This window comes from Chrysochloris asiatica, unplaced genomic scaffold, assembly GCF_000296735.1.
Source record: "Chrysochloris asiatica unplaced genomic scaffold, ChrAsi1.0 scaffold00202, whole genome shotgun sequence".
In the NCBI taxonomy this organism is placed as follows: domain Eukaryota; kingdom Metazoa; phylum Chordata; class Mammalia; order Afrosoricida; family Chrysochloridae; genus Chrysochloris; species Chrysochloris asiatica.
In genome coordinates this window covers 2281922-2299760 of record NW_006408720.1, presented here as the reverse complement: position 1 = coordinate 2299760, position 17839 = coordinate 2281922, and the positions used below count along the sequence as shown (strand labels likewise).

The window sequence follows — 17839 nt, the reverse complement described above, 5'->3', positions numbered from 1 at the left end:
GGAACTGGCTCCACGGCACATAACAACAACAACAACCCTCAAGGTATTTATTTAATAGCTTAGTAATAGGCATTTTTTTTTAATCAGACATTTCAGGAACAATGCACAGTGTAATTGCACACAATGCAGTTTAATGTAAATTTTCTAGAAACGAGTTAATATTGAATTTAAAAACTCCAAATCACCTATTGTCTAGCATTTCGACTTTACAAGGTAGTGCTTCGCTCTTTCAGAAGAGGACCATGGGAGTTATAACTCTGTCACGATCTCTCCCCTTTCTTCCACTCACTTGTCATAAACAACAGGGCATATGATGAATCCTTAACTCTCCCAGCCCACTGGTGGTGGTAGTTATGTGCCGTGGTGCCAGTTCCAACTCATAGCTACCCTGTAGAGGGTTTCTGAGGCTGTAAATCTTCATGAGAGTAGAAAGCCTTATCTTTCTCCCTCAGAATAGCTGATAGTTTTAAACTGCAGACCCTGGGATTAGCAGGGCTAACCACTACCAGGGCTCCTTTGCTGTTGCTATTGTTAAGTGCTGTCAAGTTGGTTTCCACCCTTAGCTACCCTGTATAGGGTTTCTGAGGATCACTGGTGAGCTTGAAGCGCTGACCTTGCAGTTCAAATGGCTTTGCAATCCAGCACATTAACCCACACTGCTGTTGTTAAGTGTCCCATTCTGACCCATAGCAACCCTGTCTGTATAGGGTTTCCAAGGAGCAGCTGGTAAGATGCTTGCAGTTCAAATGACTTTGTAGTTCAGAGCATTAGCCCACAGTGCCACACTAGGACTCCGCATTGTTGTTGTTGTTGTTAGGGGCCATCGAGTTGGTACTGAATCACAGCAACCCTATGCACAACAGAAAGAAACACTGCTCAGTCCTGGGCCAACCTCACAATTGTTGCTACGCTTGAGCCCACTTATGCTGCCATATTGGCAATCCATCTTGTTGGGGGTCTTCTCTTTTTCTCTGACCCTCCTCCTTACCAAACATGATATCCTTCTCCAGCAACTGGTCCCTCCTGACAATATGTCCGAAGTATGAGAGACAAAGTTTGGCCAACTTGGCCTCCAAGGAGCACTCTGGCTGCACCTCTTCCAACACAGATTCTGTGTGTTCTTTTGGCTGCCCATGGCACGTTCAATATTCTCCTCCAACACCATAACTCAAAAGCATTAATTCTTCTATGCTCTTCCTTATTCACCGTCCAGTTTTCACATGCATATGAGATTATTGAAAATACCATGGCTTGGGTCAGGTGCACCTTAGTCCTCAAGCTGACATCTTTGCTCTTCAACACTTTAAAAAGGTCTTGTGCAGCAGATTTGCCTGATGCAATACGTTGTTTGATTTCTTGACTGCTGCTTCCATGAGTATTGATAGTTGACCCAAGAAGAATGAAGTCCTTGACAACTTCAATCTTTTCTCCGTTGATAAAAATGTTGTTTATTGGTCCAGTGGTGAGGATTATTGTTTTTTTTTACATTGAGATGCAATCCATAGAGAAGGCTGTGCTCTTTGATCTTTATCAATAAGTATTTTAAGTCCTCTTCACTTTCAGCAAGCAAAATGTATCATCTGCACATCACAGGTTGTTAATGAGTCTTCCTCTAATTCTGATGCCATGTTTTTCTTCATATAACCCAGCTTCTCAGATTATTTGCTCAACATACAGGATGAATAAGTATGGTGAAAGAATACAACCCTGTCGCACACCTTTCTTGATTTTAAACCATTCAGTGTTCCCATGTTCTGTTTAAACAACTGCCTCTTGGTCCAGGTACAGATTCCTCATGAGCACAATTAAATATTCAGGAATACTCATACTTCACAATGTTGTCCATAGCTTGTCATGATCCACACAATCGAAAGCCTTTGCGCAGTCAATAAAGCACAGGTAAACATCTTTCTGATATTCTCTGCTTTCAACCAAGATCCATCGGACATCAGCAATGATATCCCTCATTTCACGGCCTCTTCTGAATCCAGGTTGAACCTCTGGAAGTTCTCTGTCAATGTATGCTTGCAGCCGTTTCTGTATTACCTTTAGTAAAACTTTACTTGCATGGGATATCAAAGAGATTGTCCGATGATTTCCGCATTCTGTTGGGGCACCTCTCTTTGGAATGGGCACAAATATGGATCTCTTCCAACAAATCAGCCAGATAGTTGTCTTCCAAATTTCTTGGCAGAGATGAAAGAATGCCCCTAGTTTGGCCTCACTTTCTTGAATGATTTCAATTTTTATTCCATAAATTTCTGGTGCCTTGTTCTTTGCCAATTCTTTCAATACACTGTGGACTTCTTCCTTAAGTATCATTGGCTTTTGATCATATGCTACCTCTTGAAATGGTTGAACATCAATCATTTCCTTTTGGTACAGTGACTCTGTGTATTCCTTCCATCTTCTTTTGATGCTTTCTGCATCATTTAATAATTTGCCCAGAGAATCCTTCAATAATGAAACTCAAGGCTTGAATTTTTTCTTCAGTTCCCCCAGCTTGAGAAATGCTGAGCATTTTCTTCCCTTTTGGTTTTCTGACTACAGATCTTTGCACATTTTGTTGTAATATTTGACTTTGTCTTCTCAAGTTGACCTTTGAAATTTTCTGTTCAGCTCTTAGACTTCCTTATTTCTTCCATTTGCTTTAGCATCTCTATGCTGGAAAGCAAATTTCAGTGTCTCTTCTCACATCGATTTTGATCTTTTCCTTCTTTCTTGTCTTCTTAAAGACTTTTTGCTTTCTTCCTGTATCATGTTCTTGATGTAATCCTACAACTCCTCTGGTCTTTGGTCTTTAGTGTTTAATGTATCAAACCTATTCTTCAGATGAGCTCTACATTCAGGTGGGATCTTTTCAAGGTCATATTTTGGCACTTGTAGTCTTGTTTTCATTTTTCTCAACTTCAGCTTGAATTTGTATTTGAACAATTGATGGTCTGTTCCACAGTCTGCCCCGGCCTTGTTTTGACTGATGATATAAAGCTTTTCCATTGTATCTTTCCACAGATGTAGTCAATTTGATTTCTATGTATTCTATCTGTGTGAGGTCCATGTGCATAGTCATCTCTTATGCTGTCTAAAGAAGGTATTTGAAATGAACAAATCATTGATTGTGCAGAATTCTATCATGCGTTCTCCTGCATCATTTCTATCACCAAGGCCATATTTTCCAGCTACTGATCCTTCCTCCTTATCCCCAGCCTTTGCATTCCAATCACCAGTAATGATCAATACCCAGAGAGCACTTGGTCACGTGCATTGCTGCCACCATGAGGACACGAGGGAGAATGAAACACTCTTCCTTGCTGCGTTTAGGAAATTAGACACAGAAATATAGGCACAACTTTTTGTTTTGTCTTCCTTTACTTCCTCTCATCTTTTTCTTCTTCTTTTCTTTTTATAGTGGGACCTGATCATTTTTCATAACAGTATAAACTTATAATGTTATCCTCTGAACAACTTCTCTGTTGAAAATCAGCAGTGGTTTCACTTTATTGTTCTTGCTACTTTATACTATTCGACCAGCTATGACTATGGAGCATTCCTTAGAACCCGGGATGGCCAGTCTTCATCTCATACTTTGGACAAGCTACGAGGAAGGGTCAGTCACTGGAGAAACATGTCATGCTTGGCAACGTGATGGTTCAGTGCAAAAGAGGAAGACCAAACAAGGTGGAATGGCACAGTGGCAGTGGCATTTGTCCCAAGCTTGAGGTTGGTGTAGGACCAGGCAGTGTTTTGTTCTCTTGTATATAAGATTTTTATCAGTAGGAACCAACTTGACGGCACTTAACAACAGCAACCACCAGTTATGACTTAGGCTCTGTCGTAGAGCTACAAAGGAAACTGTTGGGTACCTTTACAGTATTTTATAGTGACTGTGTTTTCAATTTTTGCCTATGGTTTAAGTGACCTATTCATTTAAATGGTCAAATACGCAGCAATGATTTTTAAACATCTTTCTTTGCAGACTTCATGTACCATGATTCAAAATGAAACTTAGTGTGGCTAAAGTTTCAAATCACATGGCTGATCCACTCTATGAAACCTATGGTGGTGGTGGTCTTGTGCCATGGAGTCGGTTCTGATTCAAAGTGAACCTGTACAGGGTTTCCAAAGCTGTAAATCTTTATGGGAGCAGAAAGCCTCATCTTTCTCCCACAAAACAGCTGGTAGTTTTGAACTGCTGATCCTGAGTTTAGTGGCCTGAGTCCTAACCACTATGCTACCGGAGAGTTCCTTATGAAGCATTATGCGAACCTAAAGGTCAGTGGTTCGAAACTACCAGCAGCTCCGTGGGAGAAAGATGAGGCTTTCTACTCCCGTAAAGATTTACACCCTCGGAAACCCTGTACAGGGTCGCTATGGGTCGGAACCGACTCAACGGCACTTAACAACAACAACAACAACAATGGTATAAATCTACACTGTGAACTACAGGGTTCAGGTCCACCAACCCGCCCCAGACAAAAGATTAGACTTTCAGTACTCCAAAGATTTATAGCCTCAAAAACCCTATACAGGGTCACTATGAGTAAGAACTCACTTGATGATACTTAACAACAACAGCAATGTAATAACTATTGTTGTTGTTAGGTGCCATCAAGTCAGTTCTGACTCATCGCAGCAACCCCAAATAGGATTTCCAAGGAGTGATGTTTGGTTTGAATCCCCAGCCTTGCAGTTAGCAGTCCAGGGCATGTGTGAATATATATTTATATTTGTTGTTGTTATGTGCTGTGGAGTCAGTTCCGACTCATAGCGACACTGTATAGGGTTTCCAAGGCTGTAAATCTTTATGGGAACAGAAAACCTCATATTTCTCCCATGGAACTGCTGGTAGTTTTGGACTGCTAACCATGAGATTAGCAGCCCGATTAGTAACCACTATGCTGCCAGAGCTCCTTATACATTTACATATATGTGTGTGTGTGTGCTCTAGGATAAGTACTACTGCAAGTTTGGTTTGAACTGAAAGAATGGTGGTTTGAATTCACCAGCTGCTCCTTGAAACCTTATACAGGGTTGCTATGAGTCAGAAACAACTTGTCAGCACTTAACATCAACAACAATATACATATATTTGTTGTTGTTAAGTGCCGTCGCGTCAGTTCTGACCCATATTTTTATATTTTTATAGGAGCAGAAAGTCTCATCTTTCACCTGTGAAACAGCTGGTAGTATTGAACTTCTGACCTTGAGGTTAGCAGCCCAACTCATAACCATTAAGCTACCAGAGCTACATATAATATATATATATATATATATAAACATTACACTTCAAAGTAAAGAAAGCAAAAATCCTCACAATTGGACTACATAACATTGGAGTAAATAAATTGGACTAAATAAATTATGACAAACAGATAAAACATCCAAGTTGTTAAAGATTTCATTTTGCTTAGATCCACAATCAATATTCATGGAAGCTGCCATCAAGAAATCAAATGATGTAATATATTAAGCAAATCTGCTGTAAAATACCTCTTTAAAATGTTAAAGAGCAAAGATGTCACTATGAGGACTAAGGCAAACTTGACCCAAGCCATGGTGCATTTAATCACCTCATATACATGTGAAAATTGGACAATGTATATGGAAGACTATAAAAGAATAAATGCCTTTGAATTAAGGTGTTAGCAAAGAATATAGAAAGTACCATGACTACCAGAAAAACAAACAAATCTGTGTTTGAAGAAGTATAGCCAGAATGCTCCTTAGAAACAAAGATGGTGAGACTTTATCTTGCGTACTTTGGACATGTTGTCAGGAGGGATCAGTCCCTGGAGAAGGACATCATGCTTGGTAAAGTGGAGGGTCAGTGAAAAAAAGGAAGACTCCCAATGATAGGGATTGACAGAGAAGCAGCAACAATGGGCTAAAACACAAAAATTGTGAGGCTGGTGCAGGATAAAGCAGTGTTTTGTTTGTTGTGCATAGGGTCACTAAGAGTTGGAGCCGACTGGATTGTACTTAACAACACAATGTTACAAAACATTTCTTTCACATTATTTTAAAAGAAACAAAGAAACGTCCCTTCCCCCCACAACTATCTGTATTTTTCACAGCGGACTGAAAAATCTGATGTAGCAAATGGCATCTATGTAGTTCTTCCTACTGAGTTTTACATGGACTTGATTCCATATCTTAACTTTGTTGTTGTTATTAAGTGGCATCAAGTCGGTTTCAACCCACAGCGACCCTGTATAGAGTTTCCAAGGAGCAGCTGGTGAGCTTGAGGTTCAAACTAACTTTGCAGTCCAGCGCATTAGTGCACAACACCACTCTAGGACTCAATATCTTAACTTGGTGGTGGTGGTGGTGGTGTGCTGTGGAGTCGGCTCCGACTCATAGTGACCCTGTACAGGGTTTCCGAGGCTGTAAATCTTTACGGGAGCAGAAAGCGTCATCTTTCTCCTGCGGAATAGCTGGTAGTTTCAAACTGCTGACCTTGCAACCACTAGGCTACCTGTAAAATCAATGCTTTATACTAGCATGATTGGAGGGAACTCAACTGTCAGTATTGGTAATGGCTTTGCTAGTATGTCATAACTGAAGACCTAGTATGTCATAGCTGAAGGAAATGGAGTCCTGGTGTGGCGCTGTGGGTTAATGCGCCAGACTGCAAAGCTGTTTGAACTGCAAGGGTGGCGGTTCAAGCTCACCAGCTGCTCTTCAGAAACCCTATACAAGGTCGCAATGGGTCGGAATTGACTCGATGGCATTTAACAACAACAACAAACTAGGGAAATAGTTTCCCTACCCACCTCTGGATTTCTTCATTAGAATTTAATACAGGAAAAAGAGACAAAAGGTGCAATCTTACCATTATCATTGCCTTGCTTGATTTCCTCCGCTGTTCGGTCTATTAGTACGTACAAGGACCAAACCACACAGGTGATCGCAATGACGTGGAATGTGACAGAGCAGAATATTTTCCTCCTCTCGCTCGTGGTCATCTGTAGTTTCTCCCACTGCAGTCAAAAAAGAATCACAAAAAATGGATTTTTAATTGAAACATTTTGCTATTATCTTCTTAGGCATAGTTATTAGTTGGAAAGAAAACATTAAATACTTGTAATTTCAGATAAGACCATACATTTTTAAAGTCTTCATATTTGGAAAGATATAAAGCTTAAGTTGCAAATAAATATATATGAAAATGAAAACAAATATAATCACCTTTACTCTAAATGACAAGTCATTTCTGTTTTGCCAGGTCATAGTTTCTTCATCTTTAACATGGATAACTTTAATATTCTATAACTCTTAGAAAATATTTCTTTCCAGGTGTTTACCTATTATTGTTAGTGTACTAGTCCTTGGTAATATGAGGGTGTAAAGATTTCCTTCTAAGGAGCCCCCATGGCGCAAGTAATTGATAATTGGATGCTAACACAAAAGTTGGAGGTTTGAACCTAGCTAGCTGCTCTGTGGAAGTAAGGCTTGGCATCATGAGTGTAACCATGTTTGACAGCTGTGAGTTTGGCCTCTGTTTTTTAAGAGTACAGGGTTGTAAGTCAAAATCCGTAACACTTTCCTTTGGGATCAATATATAACCTGATATAATATGGCATTCTTCATTGTGTGCATTTGACAAGTACTTAAATGGCTGCAAGGTAACTGGGAAAGAAAGTAAACTTCTGTTTATAACTCTTTGTCTAGAAAAACAAGTTTTATCATTTAGCTAACATGGCAGGCATGCACTAATCAGTCCAGATTTGTTGCTGCCACCAGGATTGTAACTCCTATCTTAACCACTGTTCCTTAATCATACGCCTCACAAAGTTTAGGGCAGTTCTTTTAGTCTGGGAAGGGACGAGTTGGCCACCATTTTTTATATTAATAAGTTCAAGTTTATTGCAGGAAATGTCTCCATTATTTAAAGTAATAAATTCTCAACGGAAAAAAGTTACAATAATTTATTTTAGTTTTATTGTTGAAAACACAACAAAACATACACCAATTTAACAAGCTCTACATCTACAATTCAGTGCCATTGATCACATTCTTCAAATGTGCAATCATTCTCACCATCCTTTTCCTAATGCATGGTGAGTTCAATATTCTTCGCCAACACCATAGTTCAAATACATCAGTTCTTCTTTGGTTTTTCCCTATTCACTGTCCAGCTTTCACATGCATATGATACAATTCAACATACTGTGGCATGGCACAGGGCAACCTTAGTCTTCAAAGTGACATCTTTGTTCTTTAACAGATTTTGTTCAACAGTCATTTGATTTCTTGATTGTTGCTTCCATGAGGATTGATGTGGATCCTAGTGAAATGAAATCCTTGAAAACTTTACTCCTTTCTGATTATCATCATATAGTTCATTGGTCCAGTTGTGAGGATTTTTGTTTCCTTTGCAATGAATTGCAATCCATACTGAAGACTGTATTCTTTGTTCTTTATCAGGAAATGCTTCAAGTCCTCTTTGCTTATGGCAAATAAGGTTGTGCCATCTGCATATCACAGGTTGTTAATGAGCCTTCCTCTAATCCTGATGCCATGTCCTTCTTCATATAGCCTAACTTCTCAAATTATTTGTTCAGCATACAGATGGAATCACAACAGTTGACTGCTTTTGTATAAGCAATAAAACACAAACATTTCCAGGTATTTTCTGCTTTCAGTCAAGATCCATCTGACTTCAGCAATGATACATGTTTTTCCATGTTTTCTTCTGAATCTGGCTTGTATTTCTGTCAGCTTCCTGTTCATGTACTGCTACAACTATATTTGAATTTTCTTAAGCAAAATTTTACCTGCGTGTGATATTAAAGATATTGTTTGACCATTCCACATTACATTGAGTCATCTTTCTTTGGACTGAGTGCAAATATGGATCTCTCCAATTGGTTGGCCAGGTAACTGTCTTCCAAATTCCTTGTCACATACAAATGAGTTCCCCTAGTGCTTCATGAGTTTGTTGAAATATTTTAATTGGTATTTTTGTCAATTCCTGGAACATAGTTTTTCACTAATGCCTTCAGTGCAACTTTTGCTTCCTCCTTTAATACCCTCGGTTCAAGATTCATATCTTAAAATGGTTGAATATTGACCAGTTCTTTGTGATACACGGATTGTGTATTCTTTCCATCTTCTTTTGATGTTTTTTCATTGTTCATTATTATGCCTGGAGAACTCTTCAATGTTGTGACTTGAGGCTTAAATTTTTCTTTAGTTCTTTCAGCTACAGAAATGAAGAGCATGTTCTTCCCTTTTGGATTTCTAATTCCAAGTCTCCGTGCATTTCGTTCATTATAACAGTTTGTCTACTTGAGCTGCCCTTTGGAATTTTTTGTTTAGCTCATTTACATCATTTCTTCCCTTTACTTTAGTAAGAGCATGTTTTAGAGTCTCTTTTGACTTCACGTTGGTCTTTTCTTAATATCCACTCTTTTAATGACCTTTTGCTTTTTTCATGTTTGATGTTCTTGATGTCATATCACAACTCATCTGATCTTCAGTTATTAGTATTTAGTGCATCAAATCTGTTCTTTAAATTCAGGTGGAATATCCTCAAGGTTGTACTTTTGCTCTCATGACCCATTTAGTTTTCTTCAGTGTCAGGTTGAACTTGTATTTAAGTCTGTATTTAGTTTGTTCCACAGTTGGCTTTGGTTTTGTACTGACTGATGGTCAATTTTCACGTTGTTTGTTGATGCGTATCTGAATAGTATTTGCATTAACTGGTCTTCCTTGTTGTTGCTGTTGTTAAGTGTCGTCGAGTAGGTTTTGACCCGTAGTGACCCTGTATAAGGTTTCTGAGGAGCAGCTAGTGAGTCTGAACTGCTGACCTTATGGTTCAAAGTGACTTTGGAGCCCAGCACTTTGACCCACAGCACCACACCAGGACTCTGATTTTCCTTGCTGGCATATAGATATTATACAATCTCAGATAGATATTATACTTCAAGATATATATTGAAAAGTTCCTTTTCATAGTGAATGTGACACCGTTCTTCCTGAATTTATCATTCTTGGCATATTAAATCACGTTTTGTTGTTGTTGTTGTTAAGTGCCATTGAGTCGGTTTCGACCCATAGCGACCCTGTACAGGGTTTCCGAGGGTGTAAATCTTTATGGGAGTAGAAAGCCTCATCTTTCTCCCGCGGAGCTGCTGGTAGTTTCGAACCACTGACCTTAAGGTTCGCAGCCCGATTCGTAACCACTATGCTACCAGAGTTGTTAGGTGCCATCAAGTAAGTTAAAACTATCAGTGACCTTAGGCAATAGAACAAAACACTGCCCAGTCTGGCACCACCCTCACAATTGCTGTTATGCTGAGCTCATTGCTGCTGCCACAGTGCCAGTCCATCTTGTTGGGGGTCTTCTATTTCTTGTTGATCCTCCACTTTACCAAGAATGATGTCCTTCTCCATGAACTGGTCCCTTCTGATAATATATCCAAAGTATGAGATGAAGTCTTACCATCCTGGCCTGCAAGGGACATGCTAGTTGTACTTCTTACAACACAGATTTGTTTGTACTTCTGGCTGTTTATGGTACTTTTAATATTCTTCCCCCTTACCATAGCTCAAATGTATCAATTTTTCTACGGTCTTCCTTATTCTTTGTCCAACTTCCACATGCATATGCAGTTACTGAAAACATCATGACTTGGGTCAGGTGTACTTCAGTCCTCAAAGTGACAGCTTTCCTCTTGAGCACTTTGAAGAGTTCTTGTGCAGCACATTTGACTAATGCAATACATCGTTTGATTTTTTGACGGCTGCTTGCATGAGTATTGATAGTGGATCCAAGCAAAATGAAGTCTTGGAAATGTCAATCTTTTCTCCATTTATCATGATGTTATTTATTGGTCCAATAGTGAGGATTTTTTATTTCTTTACATTAGGGTGCACCTTATACCAAAGGCTGTGGTCTTTGATTTTCATCAATAAATATTTTAAGTCCTCTTCACTTTCAGTAAGCAAGGCTGTATCATTTGCACATTGTAAGTTGTTGATGAGTTGTCCTTCAATCCTGATGACTCATTCCTATTCATATACTCCAGCTTCTCAGATTATTTGCTCAGCATACAGATTGAATAAATATTGGCACACACTTGCCTGATTTTAAACAATTCATTGTCATTTTGTTCTGTTTGAACCACTGCCTCTTGTTCTTTGTACAAGCTCCTCATAAGCACAATTAAGTGTTCCAAAATACCCAGTTCCCACAATGTTGTCCGTACCTTGTCATGATCAACACAGTCAAATTTTTTGCAAAGTCAATCTTCAGGCACTACATCAGACAATGTTTGTCTAGTATTCATAAGGATTTCAGAGGCTAACACTCAGAAGTGGACCACATCCTAGTCTGTTCTTTTTCTGGAAGCTCTGATGAAACCTGTCTATGATAGGCTATCTTGCTGGTATCCAAAATTTCAGCATTACAACAAAACGCAAGACACCACTGTAGGACAAACTGACAGACATAGGGGTTTGAAGATTAAGATTCTATAACTTCATTTATGTTGTTGTTGTTGCTAAGTGCCATTGAGTTGGTTCTGACTTTCAGTGATCCTGTATAAGGTTTCCAAGGAGCATCTTGAGTTTGAACAGCCAACCTTATAGTTCAAACCAACCTGGTGTCTTATCCTATAAAACCACACCAGAACTCCATAACTTCATTTATAAGATAGCTTAAAGTCTGACACTGATGCTGCAGAGAACTTCTTATATGTTTTAGAAGAAAAAAAGAGTTTTATTTACAAACACAATTAGTTCAACTAGTCTTAGTAACTAGTCATAATACACATAGTTTGGCTTATAGGAATCTGTTTAGAGTGAATTAACACACTATACTTCACCTTGGTTTTCCCTCCTCCCTTTCATCGAATTATATTTTATGCATTATTCTAAGTAAACATTGAAGAAATCTTAGCCGTATGATTTGCAAATAAACATGTTTCAATTTAGATGCTAGTTTGAATAAATCAATACTGAATTTAGGAGATTTTACTAGCTTTTATAAAAATTTCATACCATGTCTATGAAAGATTGAGTTCTTAAAATCTAGGTTTATTGTTTATCTATTTTAATTTCAGTGTGACTAGCCTATATCATCATGGTGGTGGTGGTGGTTACATGCTGCGGGGTAGTTTATGACTCATGGCAAACCATTATAAGGTTTCTGAGGTTGTAAATCTTTAGGAGCAGAAAGCCTCATCTTCCTCCCATGGAGCAGCTGGTCGATTCAAACTGCTAAAGATATTGGCATTCACTTTGGGACATTTAGGATATTTGAACAATAAAACTTCTTACCTATGCCATCCTGCACTATTTATTTGGCAATATTAAATACTGAGGTAATCCAGGGAATATCTATTAAATCACAAAATACTTTTGCCAAGTAATTATAGTCTATGAACTACAAGGTCAGTGGTTCAAGCTCACCAGCTGCTCTTTGGAAACCCTATACAGGGTTGCTATGGGTTGGAATCTAACTTGACGGCACTTAACAATAACAACAACAATATGATGATATAAAGGAGCTGTGGGGGCTCTGGTAGATCTGGTAGTGGATTATAAGCTGAGCGTCTCACTACAAGGTCAACAGTTTGAATCTACCAGCCAAGATGATATAGGCTATTCAGAATGAAATTAAATTAGTAATTGATTTTCTTAAATCTAAGGTACAATTTAATGAAATAGCTGGAACATGTTCATCTGTGGCTTATCAAATCATTTTAAAGACCCCTTATAGCTCCAAACAACAGAAACTTTGAAGATACTACCTCTAAATATCAGTAACAAAAGAAGTGAAGGGTAAGCGAATCATTAAACTTCTGTGATTTCCTTCATACATCCTAATAGGAACCATTCAGAAATTCAGTGACCAGCACACAAGTATATGCAGTACAACACTGTCCTCTTCTGAGTAATTACATTATTGCACATACATTCAGTACATGGCACCAGCAGAAAGCAATTAGTTTTACAAATTGCACATTCATAGTCTTGCAATTTCAGGCTTGTGTATAAACTTTGAATACATTTGTAAGATTCAGCAGTGAGAAACCTATAAGAAGGAAAGGATAGAACACTTAAATCATGGCTCCACCTCTGCATTTGAGCAAAGCTGTTATGAAATTGCCTTAATACTTACGAGGATGAAATTCAATGCCAGTTCAGAAAACATTTTGTCATTAAAAAATAGTAACTACAAAATAGTTGCCACAATGAGCTCAAACACATCAATGATAATGAAGGTGGTGCATAACCAGAAAATGTTTGGCTCTGTTGTATATAATGTTACCATTGTGTTGGAATGACACCTAACAACAATGAATCTGTAGAAATGCATATAATATTTTCTCTCTTATGTTAATTTCATAAAATAAATTTTGATTATTTTACACAAATTATTTTGATGATTTATTCTCATTATTACAATATGTGGAGAAACTAAATGTATATAAATAGCAACTTTAATGTAGAATAGAATCATAGGACACAGAAACTTTGGGTGTGTGAGTACTCTTAATGTTGGTATTTGGTGGTTGTGTGCCTTGGAGTAAATTCTGACTCAGTGACTCTGTATAGAGTTTCTGAGGCTGTAAATCTTTACAGGAGCAGAACTGCCTCATCTTTCTCCTGTGGAACAGCTGGTAGTTTCAAACTGCTGACCCTTCAGTTAGCAGTCCAGCGTGTAATCCACTAAGTTACCAGGACTCCGTGAGTTCTCTTAATGGTGGTGGTGGTGATTTGCCTTGGAGTTTGTTCCGACTCACAGTGACCCTGTATAGGATTTCTGAGACTATAAATCTTTACGGGAGCAGAAAGCTTCATCTTTCTCCCACAAAATCGCTGGCAGTTTCAAACTGCTGACCTTGAGGTTAGCAGTCTGACTCGTAACCACTATGCTACCCACTGTTATATCTCTAGGCTTGATTGGTAGAGATATAGCAGCACTGCATTAGGCCAAGTTTTTGCAGAATATGTTCCTCTGACCAGTAGCATCAGTGTCACTTAGGCACTTGTTAGAGATGTAAATTTGTAAGCTCCAACTCTGTGTTGTCTTCTTTCCATAAAACACTCAAAACCACAAAACCTTGCCCTGTCATTGATTTAGTGCAGCTTCCTGTCAATGGAGCAACCTTACTTTTGGCTTGCCACCAGCTGGGCAGCAACAGCCGCTGTCTTTCCTCTTCGGATTTTTCAAACCTCAAGTTCCTCAGTCTTAAGGGCTTACCTATCTCTCCAGTGATCATATTGAAGCTTGTTTAGACGATAAGGCAGTATCTTTCTTTTTCTCAAAGGAACAGGAGAGGGGAGGCACCCCCGCAACCCCATACCACCAAATACAACTCTCTCTCTTTTTTTTTTTTTCCAAACACAACTCTTTACACTGACAATCTGTCCTGTTGTTGTTAGGAGATGTTGAATAGGTTCTGATTCATAGCAATACATGCACAACAGGATGAAATACTGTCCAATCCTTCAACAGCCTCACAATTGTTTGAATTCATTGTTGCAGCCACTGTGTAACTCTAATCTCAATGGGGGAGGAGTCTTCCTCTTTTCTTATTGACCCTCAACTTTACCAAGCATGATGTCCTTCTCCGGGACTGGTCCCTCCTGATAACATGTCCAAAATATGAGAGATGAAGTCTCAGCATCCTGGCTTCTAAGAGCATTCTGTTTGTACTTCTTTCAACACAGCTACTTTCTTCTGGCAATCATGGTATTTTTAATATTCTTCGCCAACACTATAATTCAAACACATTAATTCTTCTTGTTGTTGTTAGGTGCCATTGAGTCGGTACCGACTCATAGCGACATTATGCACAGCAGAACGAAACACTCCCTGATCCTGGGCCAACCTCACTACTGTTGCTACGCTTGAGTCCATCGATGCTGCCATTTGGCTAATCCATCTCATTGGGGGTCTTCCTCTTTTTCTCTGACCCTCCACCTTACCAAACATGGTATCCTTCTCCAGCAACTGGTCCCTCCTGAAAATGTGTCCAAAGTATTAGAGACGAAGTTTGGCAATCCTGACTTCCAAGGAGCACTCTGGCTGCACTTCTTCCAACACAGATCTGTTGGTTCTTTTGGCAGCCCATGGCACTTTCAATATCTACCTCCAACACCATAATTCAAAAGCATCAATTCTTGTTGTTGTTGTGAAGTGCCGTCAAGTCGATTCTGACCTATAGCGACCCTGTATACAGTTTCTGATGATCAGCTGGTGAGCTCGAACCGCCAATCTTGCAGTTCAAACGGCTTTGCATTAACCCACAGCGCCACACCAGGACTCCTCAATTCTTCTTAGGTCTTCCTTACTGACTGTCCAGCTTTCACATGCATATGAGGCCACTGAAAATACCATTATCTTGAGTTAGAAGTACTTTAGTGCTCAACCCACTCTCTCCTCTCTTATCAATCTTTAAATTCTCTTTTACACTTCACAGTAAGGATAAAGTAAGGGTGACTAATAGTCTAGTATAGTACAGTATAGCACAGCATAGTACAGTATAGTATCAGGTGTTCCTATTTAAATTATTTGCATTTGCATTCTATCCTAAAATATAATTTGAAAAATGTTACATGAATGTTTTTAAAAATTTTAGTACCAGTGAAGGATAAAAGCAGTTTATTTGTACAGTATTTAAATACATGTAGGGACTCCTGGTCTGGCACTATCGGATAAGCACTAGACGGAGAACCACAAGGTTGGCTGCTCAAACCTACCAGCTGCTCCTTTGAAACCCTGTACAGCATCCTGATGTGGCAATGTGGGCTAATGAGTCAGCCTGCAAAGGCGTTTGAACTACAACGTCTGTGGTTCAAGCTCATCAGTCGCTCCTTGGAAACCCTACACAGGGTCGCTATGGGTCGGAACCGACTCAATGGCACTTAACAACAATAACAGGGTTGCTATGAGTAGGAATCGAGTCGACAACATTTAACAATAAGAGCAACAGCAGGGACAGGAAGTACGGTGGTTCTGGAGGCTAAGTTGTTATTGTTGTTGTGTGTCGTGGAGTCAGTTCGGACTCATAGCGACCTTGTACAGGGTTTCCGAGGCTGTAAATCCTTACGGGAGCAGAAAGCCTCATCTTTCTCCCGCGGAACAGCTGGTAATTTCCAACTGCTGACCTTGCGGTTTGCAGTCCGATTCATAACCACTACGCTACCAGAGCTCCTTGGAGGCTAAGTACTGCACTACAAACCACCAGGTCCGCTGTTCCAGCCTGTCAGTGGCTTCTCGGGATAAAAATGAGACTTGCTGCTCCCACAAAGATTTACATCTGGTCGTTATGAGTCGAAACCGACTCCACGGCACATAACAAGAATTTGGACGACTTTACCAAATCTCTTTTCTTTTCTTCCTTTGCAAACGTTCACATTTCCTAGCTTTCTACACAAACGATCCATTGCCACTGAGTTGATTCTGACTCATAATGGCCAAGTATAGAGTTTCAGAGACTGCAAATATTTAATGGAGCAGACGGCTTCATCTTTTTTCCCCCACAGAGCAGCGGGTGCATTTGACCTACCGACCTTGAAGTTAGCAGTCAAATGCTCATCCCACATCACCACCAGATTTACACAGGACCCAGATATAGCGCAAATTCACATTATCAACTGTAATGCTATAGCAAATAACCACCACCAGGTGGCGCAAGGACCAAACTAGTGACTAGTACCAGTACCAAAAGAGTTTTGTTTTTGTTTTTTTAAGGCATGGCCAGAACCTAGTGGTCCTATCAGACAGCTGCTCAGTTCTGGTCATTTTATTTAAAAGAAACGTCCAAACAAAAACCAAACCATTGCTACAGAGGCATTTCCAACTCATAGAACTCTAGATGACAGAGTCGAACAGTTCCAGAGGGTTTCCCAGGCTATAATTTTTATGGACACGGACTACCATTTTCTTTCTCTTGCAGAAAGAGCAATTGGCGGTCGATTGCTTTAACGACCACTGTTCCACCGGCGCTTCTGTCATGCCATCAACCTGTCATAAATTCAAAGCGGCATTTTAGCTGTTTTAAAATTTAGGACCCTGTTTATCATAGTATGTTGTTGGTAAGTGCTGTCGAGTCAGTTCTGACTCCTAGCAACCCTGTATAGTTTCCAAGGGGCGATTGGTGTGTTTGAACCGCCGGTCTTGCGGTTCAAACCGACCTTGCGGTTGAGTGCTTATTCTACAGCACCACACGAGGGCAGTGAAAATAATACCTGCATTATTGTTAAGTGCCATTGAGTAGGTTCTGACTCATAGTGACCCTATTATAAAGTTTCCAAAGAGCAGCTGGTGGATTTGAATCATCTAGATTACTCGCTGGGCTGCTAACCGCAAGGTCGGTAGTTTGAATTGAGCAGTCGTTCCCTGGGATAAATATGAGCCTTTTTACTCCAGTAAAGACCCTGCCTCGGAAACCCTACGCAGGGTCGTTCTGAGTCTGAACCGACTCCACAGCACATAATCACCACCATCATTCTATTAGCTGTCCAGTGCTCATCCTACAGTGCCACATCAGGGCTTCCTGCATTAGAAGTCCTAAAATGTACTAGTTATCTAACGTGCCTTGTTGTTATTAAGCTATATTGTGCTAGAGGGTAATAAGTAAAGTCAGCAAAAGTTCCGGGGCTTGCTACATAGAGAAATTTCTAGAGGGTACAAGGATCTGAGGAGTCCAGGAGTCACACTGCAGGATAATGCACTGAACGGCAAGTTCGCCAGTTCAAACTCACTAGAAGCTCCTCGGAAACCCTACACAGGAAGCTTTGAGTTGGAATCCATTTGACAGCACTTAACAACAACAACACAAGAATCTGAGGGAGTGGCTCCAGTGCGTTTTCCAGCAGC

At 39.7% G+C, this 17839-nt stretch overlaps 1 protein-coding gene across 1 annotated transcript in view; it reads right to left on the bottom strand.

Moving 5' to 3' along the window:
• Positions 1-17839, bottom strand: part of MARCH1 (membrane-associated ring finger (C3HC4) 1, E3 ubiquitin protein ligase) — a 541031-nt gene that overhangs the window by 29334 nt on the left and 493858 nt on the right. The window contains exon 5 of the mRNA XM_006872513.1: positions 6833-6980. Coding sequence (XP_006872575.1) covers positions 6833-6980 — 148 coding nt within the window. The remainder of the gene's footprint in view (positions 1-6832; positions 6981-17839) is intronic.